At 44.6% G+C, this 21,909-nt stretch overlaps 1 protein-coding gene across 2 annotated transcripts in view; it reads right to left on the bottom strand.

Annotated features, from left to right (window-relative positions):
- Window positions 1–19,933, bottom strand: part of FBXO31 (F-box protein 31) — a 53,440-nt gene extending 33,507 nt beyond the window's left edge. For both annotated transcript variants that reach the window (XM_029074937.2, XM_029074938.2), the window contains exon 1: window positions 19,517–19,933. In XM_029074937.2, coding sequence (XP_028930770.1) covers window positions 19,517–19,898 — 382 coding nt within the window. In that variant the 5' untranslated portion in view covers window positions 19,899–19,933. The remainder of the gene's footprint in view (window positions 1–19,516) is intronic.
- Window positions 19,934–21,909: the final 1,976 nt, after the last annotated feature.

The following is a 21,909-nucleotide window of genomic DNA, read 5'->3' as shown; positions in this document are numbered from 1 at the left end:
CAAAGCAAAACAGAACAAAACAAAACAACATGAGGTAGTTGAGGCACAGAGAGGCTAAGTGACTTGCCCAAGGTCGTACAGCACACAAGTGGCAGAACTGAGATTAGAACTCAGGTCTTTCTGACTCCCAAGACTGTGCTGTATCCACTAGGCCACTCTGTTTCAAGTACCACTGCCAATCTTAGTACCAACAGACACTAAGCAGACGAGGAAGTCAGAGATGAAGACGCAGCTCTTCTGATGCTTAGGGTACAATCTGGCTTCATCATAATTTTAGGCTCAAACATTCAATGAAGGACTACTTAAGATATTCACCTCTTCCCCCAGTTGTAATGAGGTCTGGAAGCTGGACAGCCCTAAAATAGTTCCAATAATAAAAACAGTAGTAGTACATAAATGCTTACTATGTGCAAAGCACAGTACTAAGCACAGGGGAACACATAATATGACAAGATTAGACATGGTCCCTGCCCCCCAAGGGGCTCACAGTCTAAGTAGGAGGTAGAACATGGTATTGAAGGTGAGGTGAGGAAACTGAGCCTCAGAAGTCAAGTGGCTTGACCAAGATAATAAAATCACAAAAATCTCAGAACCAGGATTAGAACCCAGGTCCTCTGACTCCCACATGTATACTCAATCCACTAGTCCACGCTGCTTCTCACCCATATAATAATTCTTTACCGATTAAAACGGGGCTCAGACTCCACTACGCTGGGAAAATAAAAACAGCTAAAAGAGTCAACCATAGGTATTTTAAACGGCATACACCTAACACTACCATCTGGCTTGTATGACCTTTGTCACATAACCTAATACTAAATTCCAGAAACAGGACTTATAGCCCAACACCATAAAACTATTATTAGCCACACTGACGGCTTCAATTAGCTTCTGCTAATTTTTTTTTGTACTGCTACTCTGGCTTACCACTGTAGTTCAGCTCTTGAAAAGTATGTATCTTTCAGAATGCTAAATGAATGCAATTTTCCCATAAGAATGAATGCAAATATGAGTGGTTAGCGTCTAAAAAATTATTTTCATCAGCTAAAAATATTATACACGAAGGCAGTTTTTAAATAATTCTAATGACTGTGAGATAGTAGAATCAGGAGGATAGAACATTTGGCTGCTTCTCGAACTGTTCTTGCTATAGGCACACAATGATGTCACCAAAATATTGCGCTATTTTAAACACGTCTGTTCGTTAAAAGATTGGTGATGTAACTACAAAACGATATTATCAATAACAATAAGTGAGGAGTGTCTTGTACCTAAAACTCTGCCACAGGAGTGGGGAACTTAAACGCACAAACAATTTTCATGGAATATTGAGTCTAGTACATTTCCCCACTAAGAGCTCCTAGATTCTAGGAGATACATTTACTGAGGTGGATAGTCCAATCTCAGTGCTTTGTGACCTATGGCCCCAAAGGGATCAGTGGTAGGGCTTCTACCTCAAAAAAAAAGTATCACCATAGCTGGTAAAAGGCCTGGGTTTCTGGATTCAAGACTTGCTGCAAAAGTTAGCTCTCAATGGGCCTACTGCTAGAACTGTGACTACATGTCCCTGTCCATATGGTTTAAAGCTATATTCCATGCACCCATTTTCATGATCGTTGTTTCGTCGTAGAGGATGAAGGAAACTTGACCTAAAACTCCCCTGGAACCTGAAAATAATTTATTTTTCCTTATATCAAAAGGATGAGCAATCCTTTCAGCTACCACCTCTTGCTGTCGTCTCACCTTCAGCCAAGACTCAGGAAAACATGCTAGCTGTTCCCAGGAGCAGTGCCCTCAGTAGCTAATCAATCATATTTATTGAGCACTTACTCTGTGTGGAGCACTGTACTAAGCACTTGGAAGAGTAAAATACAAAGCCAATTGGTAAAGTTGGTAGAGTCTCTACCCACAAGGACCTTAAAGTCTAGAGGGCTGCCAGCAGAAGATCTTTCCTAACACACACTTCATGAACACAAAGAAAGCCCTGTACAAAGAAATAATAATTATAATAATAATTTTGGTATTTGTTAAGTGCTTACTATGTGCAGAGCACTGTTCTAAGCACTGGGGTAGATACAGGGTAATCAGGTTGTCTCACATGAGACAGTCTTCATCCCCATTTTACAGATGACGTAACTGAGGCACAGAGAATTTAAGTGACTTACCCACAGTCACACAGCTGACAAGCGGCAGAGCCGGTATTCGAACCCATGACCTCTGACTCCCAATCCTGTGCTCTTTCCACTGAGCCACGCTTCTTCTCGGCCAGACATAATCCCCTAGATTATGGGGCTCCTATGCTCTGTAATCTGCCCCACCGCCCCAGCCCCTCCTTTAGGCCACACCCAAGTTATTGTTTTTACAAACATGTGCTGCCAGTACAGAGTGGCACCGGGTGTGAACAGAGACTGGGGAGCAGAAAGGAAGAGGTTTCCTTTCCTTATGAAAATGGACATTGGCTGTGTGAGCATCTCAAAGCAGGGGTGCACAATCAGATTCAATACTCCGGGCAGAACACCCATTTATATGAAGATAGATATAGTGCATAAAGATCATCTAAAATGTTTTTGAGATTGAATTTACTAGAGCTCTAATTAATGCAATATAATCAGACTGGGAAAGAACTCCCCAGTGACAAAAATTTGCAGTTGGCAATGGCTGAGAGAAAGAGGCTGAAAACAGAAAGCAAAGACACTAAGGAACCGTACCCAGGCTCATAAACAAACGAGCTCTAAATATATGCTGGCTGAAGTATTGTAACTGGGAGACCGTGCATTGTAATTAAAAACTAAGACTGGATATTTGAACACAAACCACAATCGATCTCATGTTCTACCTGACACTTCATCATGCTTTACCCAGCTTTTACTCTTTCCCGGTGGTGCCGTTTTAGAACACTGTATCTGAAAACGTTTTAAGCTGGTTTCTGGTACAGCTAAATGGGCTTATCATTGTTTCCAAACATTTTTATATATTATAGGCCACTGAAGGAATTACAGTCCTCAAGTTCGGGATGCAGGCGGGTGCCTCGGTAACTGGGTCCAGGTCCAACGATGAGGGTAGGACAGGGTTCTTGAAAGTGCTGCTGTCTTTCCTTAATGGAGAAAGAGGGTGGGGCAAGTGGGAGTGAGTTGGTCTGGGAGAAAGGGATTAAATTCAGTATTCAGCCTATATTTTTCTTAAAGGTAAACTATAAACAAAACTCTCCATTAGTGCGACCATTCTGCAGTAACTTCTGCCATATATGGATCTTGTGTGTAAAAATCTCTGCAGGGCTTCACACTGTGCTCTATCCCTACTCACCTGTTGCACTCCATGCCCCAGTGGAAGCATGACTTGGCAGGGACAATCAATCAACAGTTTTTATTGAGTGTCTACCGTGTGCAAAGGAGAGCAAAGGGCTTTGGGGAGAGAACAACAGAATTACTAGATAGGATCGCTGACCTCACCCAGCTGGTCACCTGGCAGGAGAGATAGATGCTACAATCAATTACAGATAGAAGGAAATTACAGGAGATTGTGAGGACTGAATTTTGTAGGTGGAAGCACCTATGGAGCTTGCCAGCACTGACCCACACAGGTCAGGACAGTAAACGGGCCCTAATGATCACTGGACTAAAGGATTAAAAGAAAAACTGTCTGAACTTGAATGATGAAAATGGTCCTGTTATTAGTGAATTATCCAAGTTAATCAGATAAGTGTCAAATCCTCTACCTTCCTGGCCACTACTGCCATTTGTTATCTTTTTGTTATTCATGTTCATTTTTCCATTTGTATCTATTGTCTTACTTTTTTACTAGTGTATAGTTTGCAATATATGTCACCTCAATTCCCGTGGTAGACTGTTAGTTCCTCAAGGGCAGGAACCAAATCTTTCTACTGTAGGTTCCCAAACACCAAATATATTCATACAGTGCTCTACACAGAAGGTCCTCAATAAATGCTGGTGATTTTAAAACTGAACTATCAAATCTTGACTATCCTCGGTGCCATGCAGAAACAGTCCAGAAGAACCATAAATAATCCCAACCGTATTCAATTTTCTCTCCAAGAAACACCCAACATTTTCCAAATGACGGAATTTTTATTGTAAATCATAATGACAGTCTGGGACAAGCTCCACGTCAGTCCATTTGTTTTGTAAATCTGAGAGTCAATAATGAGAATGGCTCTTAAAAATTATTTTAAAGCCAATTGTCTGCTAGTTACAACATTACATGTCCTCCAGAAATACTAAAAACATTGCCATCCTGCTGAGTAATGCAGCATGGATTCTAAGGCTATAATTAAAAGCTGGCACAGCATAGCACCCAAGCTGTACCTGTTTGAAAACTAGAGTACTTTAGTTTGCAGGCTGCCAACTCGGCTGATTTAGCCTACATCACATTCACTCATAAAGCCACTTGTGATTTCTTTATCAATTTCTCACTTTACAGGAAGTCTGTGGCTTTACCTATCAGGGCTCAGATTCACTGTGGGAAATGAGGTGAGAAGTATGGAAAAATAAACTAAACAGAACCTCCAAATACTGCAATAACAGAGTTGAAAATAAAAAAGAAAAGAAAATCAACCGGCTCACAATTATCTTAGAATGTCCCTAAGCGTCATTTCTGTAGGTTCCCTGAAGTTTTGTTTCAAAAAAGCCCAAAGTTGAACTCCCAACATTATCAGGGGAGTGACATAGCTTGATCCAGGATCTTCATATGGGATTCAACACAAAACTCCTAATTTGGTTCAAGCTTCTTCCCCGGAGGATGGCGGGGGGGCAGAGGGGGAGGAGGGTGGGTTTAAGATCTGTGGAAAGAAGAAGGCTCGCTTGCAAACTGTGATCAACAATGCAGTGTAGGAAAAGTCTTGGAGATTCTTGAGATAAAAAATGACATATATGTTCAGAGGGATTAACGCTCTGCTCAATGAGTCATTAGCAGGTGACTCAGAATCTAAAATGTTCTGCCTATCTCCAAATGAAATCGCTAAGAGATTAACAAGAGTTAAATGGAAATCCAGCCAAACTTGTGACATGGTAAGACAGCTAAATATATCCTTTGACTGGATAGGTTGCCCTACACCAGGACTATGAGTGCCTTCTTCAAATAAGGCAGATTGAATGACAGACAAGTGATATTTACTGTCCTGGACAGAAGAAAATACTTCTCACTCTCCCAGGCCTTATTCATTCAACCTTGGAAAAGAAGCCAGACCATCAATCAAAACACAACTAAATCCTTAAATAATAAAGCCAAAAGAGACTCAAAGTGAAAACTTTAAGGGTCCTTCATCAGAGTCAATTGTGTTTAATGAGCTTACTGTATGCAGAGGTTGGAAGACTACATTATGACAACAGACACATTCCCTGCCCACAAAGAGCCTACAGTCTAGAGGGGGAGAGAGAGAGTCACATAAATAAATTACAAATACATCCATAAGCGCTGTGAGGCTGGGGGGGCGGAGGATGAATAAAGAAAGCAAGTCAAGGTGATGCATAAGGGAGTGGAAAGGAGGGCTTAGGGAAGGCCTCTTAGAGGAGATGTGCCTTCAGTAAGGCTTTGAAAAGGAGGAGAGTAATTCTCAGACAATTAAGCATAAGGAATGATAAAAAGGAAAAGAATACAAAGACGACTGGTCCCATTATGGCATGGTGGTGCTTTCCTGACTTTTCTACCTTCAATACTCAGGCCGAAGTTTCTGATGTGCAATGCATTCCAGCAAGGGATACAAAAGTTTGGATTAACCACAAAATAGTCTTTTTTTTTTTTTTGCAAAAGTGCAGGGTTGAAGAAAAGAAATTAATCAAGCAATAGTATTTATTGAGCACTTACTTGTACCAAAATATTGTCCTAAGTGCTTAAGAAAGTACAATATATTTTGTAGCCTCAATCCCTGCTCTCAAGCTTACAGTCTAATGGATCATTTCCCTATTTTCCTGAAAAGGCAAATGCAACTCTCAAAAGTGGGGAAAATAGAGTTCATTAGTTGAAAACACAGAACTTTTCATGGTACAGAATGGTGGTAAATCCAAGTGATCCTCATGAAAAAACAAGTCCATTTGGTTTTGGTATTAGTTTTCTAATACAGTGGATTTCTGGAAATGCCTGACCAAACAAAGACTTCCAACAACACAAACAATACATCAAAAGAGCAATAAATTTCTATTCTCAAAAAAAAAATAAAATACTTCTTTCTTCAACCATATCTGCAACAATCTGAGTTTAGTTCCACTTGACTAGTAAGATTTTTGTACAGCCAGCGGACTGTGTGAGAATAGCTGAAATCAGAAAAAAATCAGAATATTCAACAGTAAATAAGGTCCCTTGGTCAAGACCAAGGAGGCAGCTTGGCCCAGTGGAAAGAGCATGGGACAGAGACAGGAGTTCCAGATTCTGGATCCAGCTCTGCCACTGGCCTGCTATGTAGAAGAAGCGTAGCTCAGTGGAAAGAGCCCGGGCTTGGGAGGCAGAGGTCATGGGTTCGAATCCCAGCTCCGCCACTTGCCAGCTGTGTGACTTTAGGCAAGTCACTTAACTTCTCTGTGCCTCAGTTCCCTCATCTGTAAAATGAGGATGAAAAACTGTGAGCCCCACGTGGGACAACCTGATCATCTTGTATCCCCCTCAGCGCTTAGAACAGTGCTTTGCACACAGTAAGCACTTAAATACCACCATTATTATACAGAGAAGCAGCGTGGCTCAATGGAAAGAGCCTGGGCTTGGGAGTCTAGGTCATGGATTCAAATCCCAGATCTGCCACTTGGCAGCTGTGTGACCGTGGACAAGTCACTCCACTTCTCTGTGCCTCAGTTACCTCATCTGTAAAATGGGGATTAACTGTGAGCCTCACGTGGAACAACTTGATTACCCTGTATCTACCCCAGCGCTTAGAACAGTGCTCTGCACAAAGTAAGCACTTAACAAATACCAACTTTTTTTTTATCATTATTATTATGTAACCTTGAATAAACTGCTTAACTGTTGGGGATCTTGGTTTCCTCATCTGTACACTGGGGATCTGTACACTAAGGTTAAGAAAACTGCTATCCTTCCCTCCTGTGAGTCCCTAATGGGCCGATAATGGTGTCTGATCTGATTATCTTGTATCAATCCCTCTTCCTAGTACATAGTAAGTGTTCAATAAGTGCCATAATTATATAACCAAAGGTATATGCTCTGTGCCATATCTGGATTACCACTGGTGCTCAAAACACATTACATAAGAATAATTACTGAAGCTTCCCATTTTAAAAAGCCAGGAAATGCTATTACAGGGCCAGTCCAGCCCTGCATTAAGGTGCACTAGTTTTATGAATATATTGGTCTAGTGATGCTAAAGAAATGAAATCTCTGGAAAGAGGAATAAAATAATGGCATTTCAGGGCTAGAAGGGGCTTTACGTGGTGCATAAGACAGAATCAGCTTTTAACCATTCCAGACCAATGAAAATCTAGCTAAGAAGATATTCAGGATTATGAACCAGGAGTAGAGTCTCTTTGTGCTTTTTCTGCTATAATGCAATGTCACTCCTTCCCCTTCTCATATGCTCAGGTTTCTTCCTTTCCAGATGCACTATCTGGCACTCATCCTTCCTGGACTTTAAGTTTGTTCCCACCATTTTTCCAATTTACCAACCTCACCCATCTTTCAAGATCCCATCAAACATTCCCAATATAGAATCCTGGCCAAACCACAATGAGCATGCTCTCTTTTTAAGGCCGTTATTAAAGAAGTGTACATCACGAATCAACTCCTGTGTCACATCGTTTGTTGTGTTGTGCCCTTCCCCGCCCCCCCCCCCCCAATTTAGTGACTGGCAACCACCCCCTGAGTATGTCTCAGGCACCCACTTACCAATAAAATATTAATCAACAGTGCTGAGTGTCTGATGGGTGCAGAGCACTGTACTAAAGTACTGTGATTTTTAATCTATATTTTCTCAGCTACCCAAAAAAAAGGTTATATTGGACAGACCAAAAGCTTTGCTAAAGACAAGATTGATTATGACCAACATTTCTTGAACAATCTGGTCTATCACTGGCATAGAAGAGATTAGGTTAGTTTTACAGAGGTGGTCATGCTGCTTTTTATCCAATGCACTCTTTGGGGCTTTGAGAATATATTCTGCGATTCATTTTCACAAGTAGAATATGTCATGATATAGGAGTGGATCATTTTTTCTGTAATTTCCATATAGACATATATTTGTATGGAGAGAGAGAGAGAGAGAGAGAGAGACACCACATTTTTTTCTAACCTACCCTTTCCTCTACCAGTTCTCCAAAATAGAAGCCAGTGACTCTGAAATCACTTTAGCCAATTCTTCAGGTTTCTGACCACGTTGGCAAATTTGAATGTTAGTCAGACTATACAGTCTTTCCCAGGTTTTCTTCCACTGTAGTTCGATTTGCTACCCTCCCAATATGAATTTTCTCTTATCATTAGTCCCAATTCAAAATTTCCAATGCTTCTCCTTCTAAGATGAGAAAGGGAAACCATTTCCCTTCATTCTTTTTATTTCTGAGTGCATATTTTAAAATTTGTCCCTGATGAATTTGAAATATTTTTCTATTTTCCTTTACACGTTTTACAGTTTCACCTTATTTTCTGCCTTAGCTTTTTCAACTTTATTTCTACAGATCTTTGAACTCTTTGATAACCTACTCTGGCTTCCACTTTCTGTGGAATTCTAACTGGTGTTTAACTGCAGGTATAATTTTTGCCAACCAAACTTCCTTGTGCCTTTCCTTTTTCAACAGCAAACCCAGCAGCAATAAACCACATCACAAGACAAACATCCCTTGCAAATAATTCCTAACCCAAACAAAATGTGTTTCATTTCAAGGAAGCACACCTATAAGATCAGAAAATGAATTTTATTGCATTAAAAAAGAATAAAATTAGCTACTCATTTCTGCCAAAGACCATCCAAGTTCACAGACACACCACAGTTGTCTGAAAAGGGACAGATCTGCTTTTATTTTTATATGACTATACTGATGCTAATAAGTAGACCCCCTAGCATAGGGTGTTTTACTGATTTACAACTTGCTTCCCACCTAAAGGTCCACTATAAAGATAGCTTCCAAGGGATTTAAACAAATTTAGACAAGTGAAAAGCAGTAAGTCTGGGGACAAAACCAAAAGAACCCACAAATAGAAGAAAGGGAAAGACTAGCTAAGCCCAAGTTCCGCTGAAACTGTGTCAGCATTGACGGTGCCATTATTTAAAAAGGCAACATGATACTACGATGTAGCAACAGGAAAGTAACGAGCATGAGTTGGAAAGTAATCCTTCAAAAACATTCTGCTGGTTAGATTACCAAATTCAATTTTTGTTTCCCACACTGAGAAAAGTCAAAAATGAAAAAAGGGAGGGGAACTATATCCTGTGAGTAAAGGTCAAGTGGGATTGTCTAGCCTAGTGATGAGAAGGCTGGGGATGTCTGAATAACTGTCTTGAAGTCTGAGCAGGATCTGAAGAAGAGATTGCTGACTAGTTGTTCTCCTCGTCTACTGAGGGCCTCGAAAGGGTGAAATACCCTTAAAATTAAAGCAGGATAAATTTCAGGTAGAATAAGGAGGAAGAATTCTATGACATAATAATGATAGTAATAATAATAGTAATGTTGGTATTTTTTAAGCGCTTACTATATGCCGAGCAATGTTCTATGTGCTGAGGTAGATACAAGGTAATCACAGTCATAATCCCCATTTTACAGATGAGGTAACTGAGGCACAGAGAAGTGAAGTAACTTGCCCACAGTCACACAGCTGATAAGTGGCGGAACCGGGATTAGATCTCACGACCTCTGACTCCCAAGCCATATTTTCAATTTACGCATTCCCGTTCTCCATGTTTCTAAACTACAGTATCATGGCTTTCCTCCTCTCGACCCCCATTTGCAATCTAGATATGCAGCCTTGAATCCTGACTAAACTCGGAATGCTTTATTGCCATAAATCAGCTTGGGGAAGCAGGACTTCTAACTGTTCTTTTGCAAATCCTTTAGCAAGTAAGAAAAAAGATGATTCATGCAACTCCTTTGACCCCAACACTTTGCAATTATTTAATGACTCTTCAAATTGTGCCAGACAAATCCTATTATCCTCAATTTTCGAATGGAGAAACTGCAGCTAAAAAATATATAATAATGATTGTGATACTTGTTAAGTGCTTACTATCTGCCAAGCACTGTACTAAACTCTGGGGTAGATACAGAGACAGATCAAACACAGTCCCTGTCACATACAGGGCTCAGAGTCTAAGGGGGATGGTGAACAGATCTTTCATCCCCATTTTATAGATAAGAGAACTGTGAATAATGTGAATTTAAGTGACTTGCCTGCTACTCCAGAATTCTGATGTCTTGACTCTACGCACTAAAACTCACAGTTCAAATAATAATGATAATAATTGTGGTTCTTTTTAAGCACTATGTGCTAAACATTGTATTGAGTGCAAGGGTAGATACACGATAATCAGGTCCCACATGGAACTCACAGTCAACGTTAGGAAGGAGGACAGGTATTGAATCTCCATTTTTGGAGATGAAGGAACTGAGGCACAGAGAAGTTAAGTGATTGCCCAAGATCACAGAACAAGAAAGTGGCAGATCCAGGATTAGAACCCAGGTCCTCTGACTCCAAGACCTGTGCTCTTACCACTAAGCCAAGCTGCTTCTTTTACAGAAAAAAAGAATTATTTTTTAGCTTCTCTTCCTTTTTTGTGCTATGGTGCAAACACTGAAGTCTGGATAGTTCAATCATTTCATTCGAGCATTTGGCTCATGACGACTAGGATTTGGCAGGCATTCACAGAATGTTTTTAAAATCGTCCACGTTATAACTGGTTAGCAACTGAAAAAGCATACAATAAATTGTTGTATACTAACCGAGGTAATTCAAACCATGCGCAGAAGCAAAACATGCTTGGCTTCTATTCCCAAAGCACTGAAAAATGATCACTTATTTATAGAGCTATATGCAAGTTATCATAAAATCTCTGTTGCCAAAGAAATGATTCATCAAAAAGCGTATTTGCCCCCAGCATAATTGCAAAATCTCTTTGTGATGTTTCCTCTATGTTGAGAGAGAAAAATATTTCCTACTTTTCCAAAAATGTGTAAATTTATAATTACTTGCTCATTGGAGTCTGCATAGCAGATTGTGGGCCATGGAATAATGATCCTCAAAACCCAAATCAGCAAGCAATGAAAAAAAGTGCTGTTGATACCCCAAAAGCCTAGCCTTGTTTGAACTCAGGCCAGAGGGACCAGAGTGGCCTCCTTTCAGAAGCCTTCCCTGACTAAGCTCTCCTCTCCTCCCACTCCCTTCTGTGACACTCTTTCTTGCTCCTTCATTCATCCTCCCTCCCATCCCCGCAGAACAGATGTATAGATCTGTAATTTATTTATTTAATATTAATGTCTGGCTCCCCCTCTAAACTCTGAGCTCGTTGTGAGCAGGCAATATGTCTGTCTGTTGTGGTAGTGTACTCTCACCAGCGCTTAGTATTCATTCAGTTGCATTTATTGAGCGCTTACTATTTGCAGAGCACGGTACTAAGAGCTTGGAATGTACAATTTGGCAACAGATAGAGACAATCCCTGCCCAAAAACGGGCTCACAGTCTAAAAGGGGGGTACAGACAATAAAACAAAACAAGTACAGTGCTATGCACACAATAAGCAGTCAGTAAATGAGCTTGAATGAATGAAGTGGCAGAATACCGGTGATGGTGGGATCTCTGAGGAAAAGCAATGGCTTCACCTCCTCCTAAACTCCTTTCAGCTATCTCTTATCTTTAAGTGCTTACTTTCCAATTTGAAAGATGTAGTTGACTCTCGGGTACCTCTAGATATTGCTAATAAGTGCCCTACAAGCCTTTCCTTCTGGGAAAAAAAAAAAACGAGTAACAACTGGCCTCCAAAAACCCATTCGGTCACTCTGGAAGAGCCCACTGTAAACAAGAACGGCTTCCTCTACACTTTGAAATCTGAAAGTCCGATTTTTTAAAATTTAAGGGTTCCCGTGTGAAAGCAAAGAAGGCATAAAAGAGTCCTTCCCCCATTATTTTTGTGAGGTTTGTGTGGCTTAGAGGAAAGAGCACAGGCTTGGTAGGCAGAGGTCGTGGGTTCTAATCCTGACTCCGCCACTTGTCAGCTGTGTGACTTTGGGCAAATCACTTCACTTCTCTGTGCCTCAGTTACCTCATCTGTAAAAGCAGATGAGAAGCAGCGTGGCTCAGTGGAAAGAGCACGGGCTTTGGAGTCAGGGCTCATGAGTTCGAATCCCAGCTCGGCCACTTGTCGGCTGTGTGACTGTGGGCAAGTCACTTAACTTCTCTGTGCCTCAGTTCCCTCATCTGTAAAATGGGGATTAAGACTGTGAGCCCCATGTGGGACAACCTGATTCCCGTGTGTCTACCCCAGCGCTTAGAACAGTGCTCAGCACATAGTAAGCGCTTAACAAATACCAACATTATTATTATTATTATTATTAAAAGGGGACTGTGAGCCTCACGTGGTACAGCTTGATTACCTTATATCTACCCCAGTGCTTGGCACATACTAAGCACTCAACAAATACTATCATTATTATAACAAACTTGAATCATTTAAAATGCAACAAATATGATGCACATTCTTAAAGCCTCCAACTCAAATTATAGATTAATAACTGCCAATTGAGATCTTCCAGTAAAAAACTGAAGCTTTGAGATAAGAAAACTCTGATCAGGTCCTGATGAACAAGGGGAAGAATTACACAGTAGAAAACGCAACTGCCATTGTGCATTCTGTCTTTCACTATTTAGTAGAGTCTATATCCATACCATGTAATTCTGACCCCTGTAGGATTTGAACTTTGACAGTCTGGAAGAGTCCTTCAGATTGTAAACTTCTCCAGGGCAGGAACTGTGGATTAGACATTTTCTGAGCTCCCCAAGCACTTAACACACCAACTTTAAGGGTTCAGTAAATCATAATAATAATAATGATGATGATGACGGTATTTGTTAAGCACTTCCTATGTGCCAAGCACTGTTCCAAGCACTGGGATAGATACAAGGTTATCAGGTTGTCCCACGTGGGGTTCACAGTCTTCATCCCCATTTTCCAGATGAGGGAACTGAGGCCCAGAGAGGTGAAGTGGCTTGCTCAAAGTCACACAGCAGACAAGTGACCGAGCTGGTATTAGAACCCAGGTCCTCAGACTCCCAAGCCCGGGGTCTTTCCACTAAACCACGCTGCTTCTCAATAATGTTTTTTAAGCACTATTATGTGTCAAGCACTGTCCTAAGCACTAAGGCAGATACAGTCAGGTTGATGATGCCATCTCCCTGTTCACTGGGAACCAGCCATCTTTCATAGGGGCCCTCAACTGCCAATTCTGCTTTGGGGGCAAATTGAGGCAGGCAATGAGCACTGGAGGAGGGGAGAAGCTAAAAGCGCCCCTGCTTGTATTCATTCATTCAACTGTATTTATTGAGCACTTACTGTTTGCAGAGTACTGTACTAAGCGCTTGGGAAGCACAACTCAGCAACAGATAGAGACAATCCCTGCCCACAGTGGTCTCACTTCCCATTCCATGCTTATGGTACTGCTTCCTTCTCAGTCTCTTTGGCTGGCCCCTCCTCTGCCTTCCACCCTAACTGTTGGGGTTTCTCAAGGCTCAGTTCCAGATCCCCTTCTGTTCTCATGTACACCCATTCCATTGGACAACTCATTCACTCAAACAGCTTCAAGCACCATTTCCGGGTGGCTAATTCCCAAATCTACCGCTCCTGCCCTGAACTCTCTCTTTTTCTGCAATCCCTTGCATTTCCTCCTGACTTCAGGACAGCTCTACGGGGGAGTTCCATGGAACCTAAGCTCAACATTTCCAAAACAGAACTCGCTACGCACCCAAACTCTGCCCTCTTTCCTCCTCTAACACCAACCTACTCTCTGTACCTCAATTTAATCTATCCCACCACCCATCTTGCCCACATTCCATCCTCTGGCCTGGAATTCCCTCCCCCATTATATCCAACAGACCACCACTCTCCCCACCTTAAAAACACTCATAAAATCACACCTCCACGAGGTCTTCTCTGACTAAACCCTCATTTTTCCCTCCCTCCTCTCCCCTCAACATCAACTATGTACACCCTTGAAGCACTTTGATACTCACCCTAGCCCCACAGCACTTAAGTACATATCCTTATACACTATTTCCCCATATGTCATTTATTTTAACGTGTCTTCCCCTGTATACTGTAAATTCCTTGTGGGCAGGGGTCATGTCTACCAACTCTATTATACTGTACTTTCCCAAGTATTTAGTACAGTGCTCTGTACACGGTAAGCACTCAATAAATGATAATGATGGTATTTGTTGAGCACTTAATATATGCCACACACTGTTCTAAACATTGGGGTAGATACAACGTAATCAGGTTGTCCCACTTGGGGCTCACAGTCTTAATACCATTTCACAGATGAGGTAACTGAGGCACGGAGAAGTTAGGTGACATGCCCAAAAATCACACAGCTGACAAGGGGCGGAGCCGGGATTAGAACCTGTGACTTCTGACTCCCAAACCCCGGCTCTTTCCACTAAGCCATGCTGATTGACTGGTTGTAAACAAGGCAGATTTAGGATGACAACACAAATATCACAAAATGAAAGCTTTATAAATTAAGATAAAGCAAATGCTTATAAAGAATTAGATGACTAGAAAACTAGTAAATCCAAACACAACAAAATAAGCCAGTTTTTTACTGGAGTCCAAATTCCAGAACTCCAAACTGGAGGAATGTAGGACACTTGCTTCCTGATTTAGCATACCTTGTAGTTTATGTACCTGGAACCCGTTCAAGTAAAAACCAGATCAGACAGACAGATAGCTAATCTTTTCTGGTTACAGTAGCTCTCTGGTAAACTACACACACCACCAACTTCTCATTCCACATCTATATTTATCTCACTTTCTGAACAGGTCCCAAAAATCTCATCTCCATCGAAAAGACACATTCACGACCCACACAGCTTTCGTATACAGACGCTCCTACTGCTCTACATGGCCACAGTACGGGGCTTTTAATTAGTCGATAGCAGATTTTAGTGGCTGCAATCTATCTCGTGGGTTGAAATCATCTACAGGACGCAGCCTGTTGGACAGTACAAACGGAACAGATAAAAGGTCACATAATTTGTGGAGAAAAAGAAAAGTGTTTTTTCCTCTATATTGGCTTTATATTTTTAATACTTTTTTTTCAGACTGGAGATGGATTCTTCAAGTATCTATCAATCCGTGGTATTTATTGAGTGCTTGCGGTCTGCACGAGCATGGTTCTAAGTACTTGGGAGAGTACAATACCAGAGAGTTGACACACCTCTTCCTGCCCACAAGGACCTTACAATCTAGATCTAACCAAGATCTTAAAAGTTGTTCTAAGTGGGAGGACTGGGGACTCTATTTGTAAAACTTGACCGTGTGTGTAACATTTACAAACGAGAGGTACCAGGGAAAAACCCAAACTGCCAAGTGCGCATAAACCACAGTGCCGTGGCCTCAAGTGCTATGACTTCCAAACTTCCCAGCCTGAGGCTTCATTAGAGAAGCAGCGTGGCTTAGTGGAAAGAGCCCGGGTTTAGGAGTCAGAGGGCGTGAGTTCTAATCCCAACTCCGCCACTTGTCGGCTGTGTGACTTTGGGCAAGCCACTTAGCTTCTCTCTGCCTCAATTACTCATCTGCAAAATGCGGATTAAGACTGTGAGCCCCACGGGGGCCACCCTGATAATCTTGTATCTGTCCCAGTGCTTAGAAGAGTGCTTGGCACATAGTAAGCGCTTAAGAAATACCATCATTAACCAGATCTAACCAGATCCCCGATCCAGTACCCATCACGGTCCTAGGTGGTCCTCTGTGTGATAGAGGGATCGTTGGCTACTCTTCCAAGCGCTTAGTTCAGTCCTCTACACAAAGTAAGCACTTAAGAAATACTCCTGATGGGCTGACTGACTGCTCACCCCACACTATCTCTTAATAGAGCTCAAGGCCATCATTAAATGCATTCTCTGTAATTACTGAGGGACTGAAAGGTCATCCCGTTGTTGGGCAGGAATTGTCTCTATTGCCAAAATGCACATTCCAAGCGCTTAGTACAAGTGCTCTGCACCCAGTAAGCGCTCAATAAATATGACTGAATGTATAAATTCCATCTTCTGGCTCTTTAACCCTTAGTAGGCTGGCCCGTCTCCCCAACCCGCAGTTGTACCTAGAGTGTGGATCCGTGTCCATCCATCCCCCAGGGATAGGATGCCTTCCCTTCCCCAAGCCCCCCACAAGCCTGACATTCTCCGACCTGAGGCATCTGTCCCGTTGCTCTCCCCACCCAAATTCCACCTGCACCCACTGACTGAGCCCCACTCCACCACCATTCAATCATTTAATGGTATTTATTGAGCACCTATTGTGTGCAAGAGCACTGTGCTAAGCGCTTGGAAAGTCCAATTTGGATCTTAGTGACAGCCGGGGTAATAATAATAATGATGATGGCATTAAGTGCTTACTGCGTGCCAAACACTGTTCTAAGCGCTGGGGAGGCTACAAGGTGATAGGGTTGTCCTCCGTGGGATTCACAGACTTCATCCCATTTTACAGACGGAGTAACTGAGGCCCAGAGAAGTGAAGTGACTTGCCCAAAGTCACAGCTGGCAAGCGGATGATGATGATAGCATTTGTTAAGCGCTTGCTATGTGCCAAGCACTGTTCTAAGCGCTGGGGAGGATACAAGGTGAACGGGTCACAGAGCTGACAAGCGGCTGAGCCGGGATCTGAACCCACGATCTCTTTCCATTGAGCCACGCTGGGTGCAGGGTGACCCCGATACAGAGAAGCAGCATTGGCTCGGTGGAAAGGGCCACCGTCTTAATCCCCGGGCCGGGGATCAAGGGTCGTGGGTTCTGATCCCGGCTCCGCCATCTGCCAGCTGTGTGACTTTGGGCAAGTCATTTTGCTTCTCTGGGCCTCAGTTACTTTGCTCCTCTAACGACAGCCTACTCACGGCACCTCGACGTTGCCTATCTCACCACCAACCTTTCGCCCGGTCCTGCCTCCTCCAGTTTAGACCGTGAGCCCGTCACTGGGCAGGGATGGTCCCTATCTGTTGCCAAACTGTCCATTCCAAGCGCTTAGGACAGTGCTCTGCACCTAGTGAGCGCTCAATAAATATGACAATGAACGAATGAATCTGTGAAATGGGGATGAAAACTGTGAGCCCCACGTGGGACAACCTGATCACCTTGTATAATAATAATAATAATAATGTTGGTATTTGTTAAGCGCTTACTATGTGCAGAGCACTGTTCTAAGCGCTGGGGTAGATACAAGGTCTTCAGGTTGTCCCATGTGAGGCTCAGAGTCTTCACCCCCATTTTGCAGATGAGGTCACCGAGGCCCAGAGGAGCGAAGTGACTTGCCCACAGTCACCCAGATGACAAGTGGCAGAGCCGGCATTCGGACCATGACCTCTGACTCCCAAGCCCGGGCTCTTACCACTGAGCCACGCTGCTTCTCTATCTCCCGCCCACTTCCAGCACTTAGAACAGTGCTTGGCACTTAGTAAGCGCTTAAGAAATGCCACCACTATTATGAGAGGTCACCTCCTCCAAGAGGCCTTCCCAGACTGAGCTTCCCCTTTTCCCTCTGCTCCCTCTGCTCCCCCTCCACCCTCTGCTCCTCCCCTTCTCCCTTCCCCTCAGCACTGTGCTCATTTGTCTACATTTTTAATTCCCTATTTATTTTGTTAATGAGGTGTCCATCCCCTTGATTCTATTTATCGTGATGACGTCGTCTGGTTTTGGTCCATCTGTCTCCCCCCATTAGACTGTGAGTCCGTCACTGGGCAGGGATTGTCTCTCTCTGTTGCCGAACTGTCCATTCCAAGTGCTTAGTCCAGTGCACTGCACATAGTAAGCACTCAATAACTACTACTACTACTAATAATGTTGGTATTTGTTAAGTGTTTACTATGTGCAGAGCACTGTTCTAAGCGCTGCGGGAGATACAGGGTCATCAGGTTGTCTCCTGTGAGGCTCCCAGTCTTCATCCCCATTTTCCAGATGAGGTCACTGAGGCCCAGAGAGCGAAGTGACTAGCCCACAGTCACCCAGCTGACAAGTGGCAGAGCCGGGATTCAAACCCATGACCTCTGAATGATGTTCCCCCGGCCCTTCTAGGCCTAGAGAAGCAGTGTGGCTCAGTGGAAAAGAGCCGGACTTGGGAGTCAGAGGTAAAGGGTTCGAATCCCAGCTCTGCCACTTGTCAGCTGGGTGACTGTGGGCAAGTCACTTCACTTCTCTTTGGGCTTCAGTTCCCTCATCTGTAAAATGAAGTTGAAGACTATGAGCCTCACGTGGGACAACCTGATGACCTCGAATTTCCCGCAGCGCTTAGAACAGTGCTCTGCACACAGTAAGCGCTTAACAAATACCAACATTATTTATTATGATTAAGAGCTCTAATCCCGGCTCCACCACTTTTCGGCTGTGTGACTCTGGGCAAGTCACTTCACTTCTCTGAGCCTCAGTGTCCTCATCTGGAAAAGGGAGATGAAGATCGGGAGCCCCACGCAGTGCTTTGCACATAGTAAGGGCTTAAGAAATGCCATCATTATTATTATTATCGGTGTCTCAGTGACCTCATCTTTCAAATGGGGATGAAGACTGTGAGCCTCACGTGGGACAACCTGATAACCCTGTATCTACCTCAGCGCTTAGAACCGTGCTCCGCACAGAGTATGCGCTTAACATTATTATTAACAGACAAATACCAACATTATTATTATTAAGGGTTCCACCACTTGTCAGCTGGGTGACTCTGGGCACGTCACATCACTTCTCTGAGCCTCAGTGACCTCATCTGGAAAAGGGGGGTGAAGATCGGGAGCCCCACGCAGTGCTTTGCACATAGTAAGGGCTTAACAAATGTCATCATTATTATTATCATCATTGTCTCAGTGACCTCATCTGTCAAATGGGGATGAAGACTGTGAGCCACTGTGGGCACGTCAATTCACTCCTCTGAGCCTCAGTGACCTCATCTGGAAAAGGGGGATGAAGATCGGGAGCCCCGCGCAGTGCTGTGCACCTAGTAGGGGCTTAACAAATGCCATCATTATTATTATCATCATCGGTGTCTCAGTGACCTCATCTGTCAAATGGGGATGAAGACTGGGAGCCACTGTGGGCACGTCAGTTCACTCCTCTGAGCCTCAGTGACCTCATCTGGAAAAGGGGGATGAAGATCGGGAGCCCCACGCAGTGCTGTGCACATAGTAGGGGCTTAGCAAATGCAATTATTATTATTAGGCCCCAGAGGGGCCCTCCTCCCGGGTTCTTCTGGAGGCCTTGGGGGGCGGCCGGTCCCCCTCTTTCGTCCCCGGTCCAAGGGGGTGCCCTCGCCCGGTGGAGGGGGAAGGGGAGCGTGTGGGTGTCCCCGTCGGCCCCGCCCGGCCGGTCCTTCCCCCTTCCCTCTCACCCTCCCGGCAGCGTCGCCGCCAGATGGTGTCGGTGTTGAGGATCCGACGGAACTTGGTGCAGACTCGGGCCAGGCTGGGCAGGTCGGTGCCGGGCAGGGAGGCGAAGATCTCCACCAGCAGCTCGGGGGGCAGCTCCAGCAGGGAGCAGGGCGGTGGCGGCGGCGGGGATGGAGCCGGGGCCGGGGCCGGGGCCGGCCGCATCGGGCCCCCCTCGATCCTCTCCTCCTCCGGGTCGGTGTCGGGCTCGCTGTCCGCTCCTCCGGGCCCGGCCGGCCCCGCCGACCCGCCCGCCTGTCCCGGCCCCGCCGACCCCTTGCGCTGCGCCCGCCGCCGGCAGCCCCGGGCCTGTCCCACCCCGCACAGCCGGGCGCACACCGCCATGCCGGGCCCCGGGCTCGCTTCGCTGGGGGAGGGAGGGAAGAGGGAGGGAGGGAGGGAGGGAGGGAAGAGGGAGGGAGGGAACGCGCCGCGACGTCCCGACAGCGCCCCCGCCGCTCGCCGCCGCCAGGGGGCGGGCCCGTGCGCAGGCGCACAAGCCCGCCGCCTCTCCCCGCGCCGCGACGTCCCGACAGCGGCCCCGGCGCTCGCCGCCGCCAGGGGGCGGGCCCGTGCGCAGGCGCAGAAACCCGCCGCCTCTCCCCGCGCCCCGGGCTTTGGTTCCTTTAATAATAATAATAGTAATAATAATAATGTTGGTACTTATTCAGCGCTTACGTCGCGCCGAGCACTGTTCTAAGCGCTGGGGTAGACACAGGGTCATCCGGTTGTCCCACGTGAGGCTCGCAGTTAACCCCCATTTTACAGATAAGGTCACTGAGGCACAGTGAAGTGACTGGCCCAAAGTCACCCACCTGCCACCTGGCCGAGCCGGGATTCGAACCCGTGACCTCTGACTCCCAAGCCCTTGCTCTTTCCACTGAGCCACGCTGCTTCTTTAATGAGGGTAGGGTCATTCTTGCAGGCAGTCCCAGGTGATACTACTCCTGTTGGTATTTGGTGAGCGCTTACTCTGTGCAAGGCGCTCTTCTAAGCGCTGGGGGAGATCTAGGATGGTCCCACGTGAGGCTCCCGGTTAATCCCCATTTTACAGACGAGGTCACTGAGGCACAACTTGTCAGCTGTGGGCAAGTCACTTAACTTCTCTGTGCCTCAGTGACCTCATCTGTAAAATGGGGATGAAGACTGGGAGCCCCACGTGGGACAACCTGATTCCCCTGTGTCTACCCCAGCGCTTTAGAACAGTGCTCGGCACATAGTAAGCGCTTAACAAATACCAACATTATTATCAGAGAAGTTTTGAACAGCGCCAGTTCATTCGTTCATGCCATCGCATTTCTTGAGCGCTTACTGGGTGCGGAGCACTGGACTAAGCGCTTGGGTGAGGACAATTCCGCAATAAAGAGAGGCAGTCCCTGCCCACGCCGGGCTTAGAATCTACAGTCATTCGTTCATTCATTCAAAAGTATTTCATTCATTTATTCATCCATTCAATCGGACTTATTGAGCGTTTACTGTGCGCAGAGCACTGTACTAGGCGCTTGGGAAGTACAATTCAGCCACGAATAGGGACAATCCCACCCCACAACGGGGTGAAGGGGCGAGACAGACATCAAAACAAGTAAACGGGCATCAGTAGCATCATTATAAATAAAAAGAATTATAAATACACCCACACCATTAATAAAATTAAATAGAATTATAAATATGTATCTATAGAAGCAAGCGCTGTGGGGCATTTATTAACCAGGGTCCGAGGTGATTTATTATCCGTCCCCACTTGATTTCTTTGGACACGCTTTTTCACAGCGCCAGTTCATTCATCTCTCAATCTCAATAGTATTTATTGAGCGCTTACTATGTGCAGAGCACTGTACTAAGCCCTTGGGATGAACAAGTCGGCAACAGATAAGAGACAGTCCCTGCCGTTTGACTACAGTCTAATCGGGGGAAACGGACAGACAAGAACAATGGCAATAAATAGAGTCAAGGGGAAGAATATCTCGTAATAACAATGGCAACTAAATAGAACCAAGGCGATGGACATTTCATTAACAAAATTAACAAAATAAAATTAACAAAATTCATTCATGCAGTCGTATTGTTTGAGCGCTTATTGGGTGCACAGCACTGTCCTAAGCGCTCGGGAGAGTACAGTGCAATACAACAACAACTCTACCCCCCCCTTCACCTCTCCGCAGCTAAAACCTCTTTTCCCCCCTTTCCCTCTGCTCCTCCCCCTCTCCCGTCCCATCCCCTCAGCATTGTGCTCGTCCCCTCAACTGTATATATTTTCATTACCCTATTTATTTTGTTAATGCGATGTACATCACCTTGATTCTATTTATTTGCTATTGTTTTCATGAGATGTTCATCCCCTTGATTCTATTTATCG

This window comes from Ornithorhynchus anatinus, chromosome 11, assembly GCF_004115215.2.
Source record: "Ornithorhynchus anatinus isolate Pmale09 chromosome 11, mOrnAna1.pri.v4, whole genome shotgun sequence".
Classification (NCBI taxonomy): Eukaryota; Metazoa; Chordata; class Mammalia; order Monotremata; family Ornithorhynchidae; genus Ornithorhynchus; species Ornithorhynchus anatinus.
The sequence above is the reverse complement of the archived record's forward strand: the minus strand, read 5'-3'. Positions and strand labels throughout refer to the sequence as shown.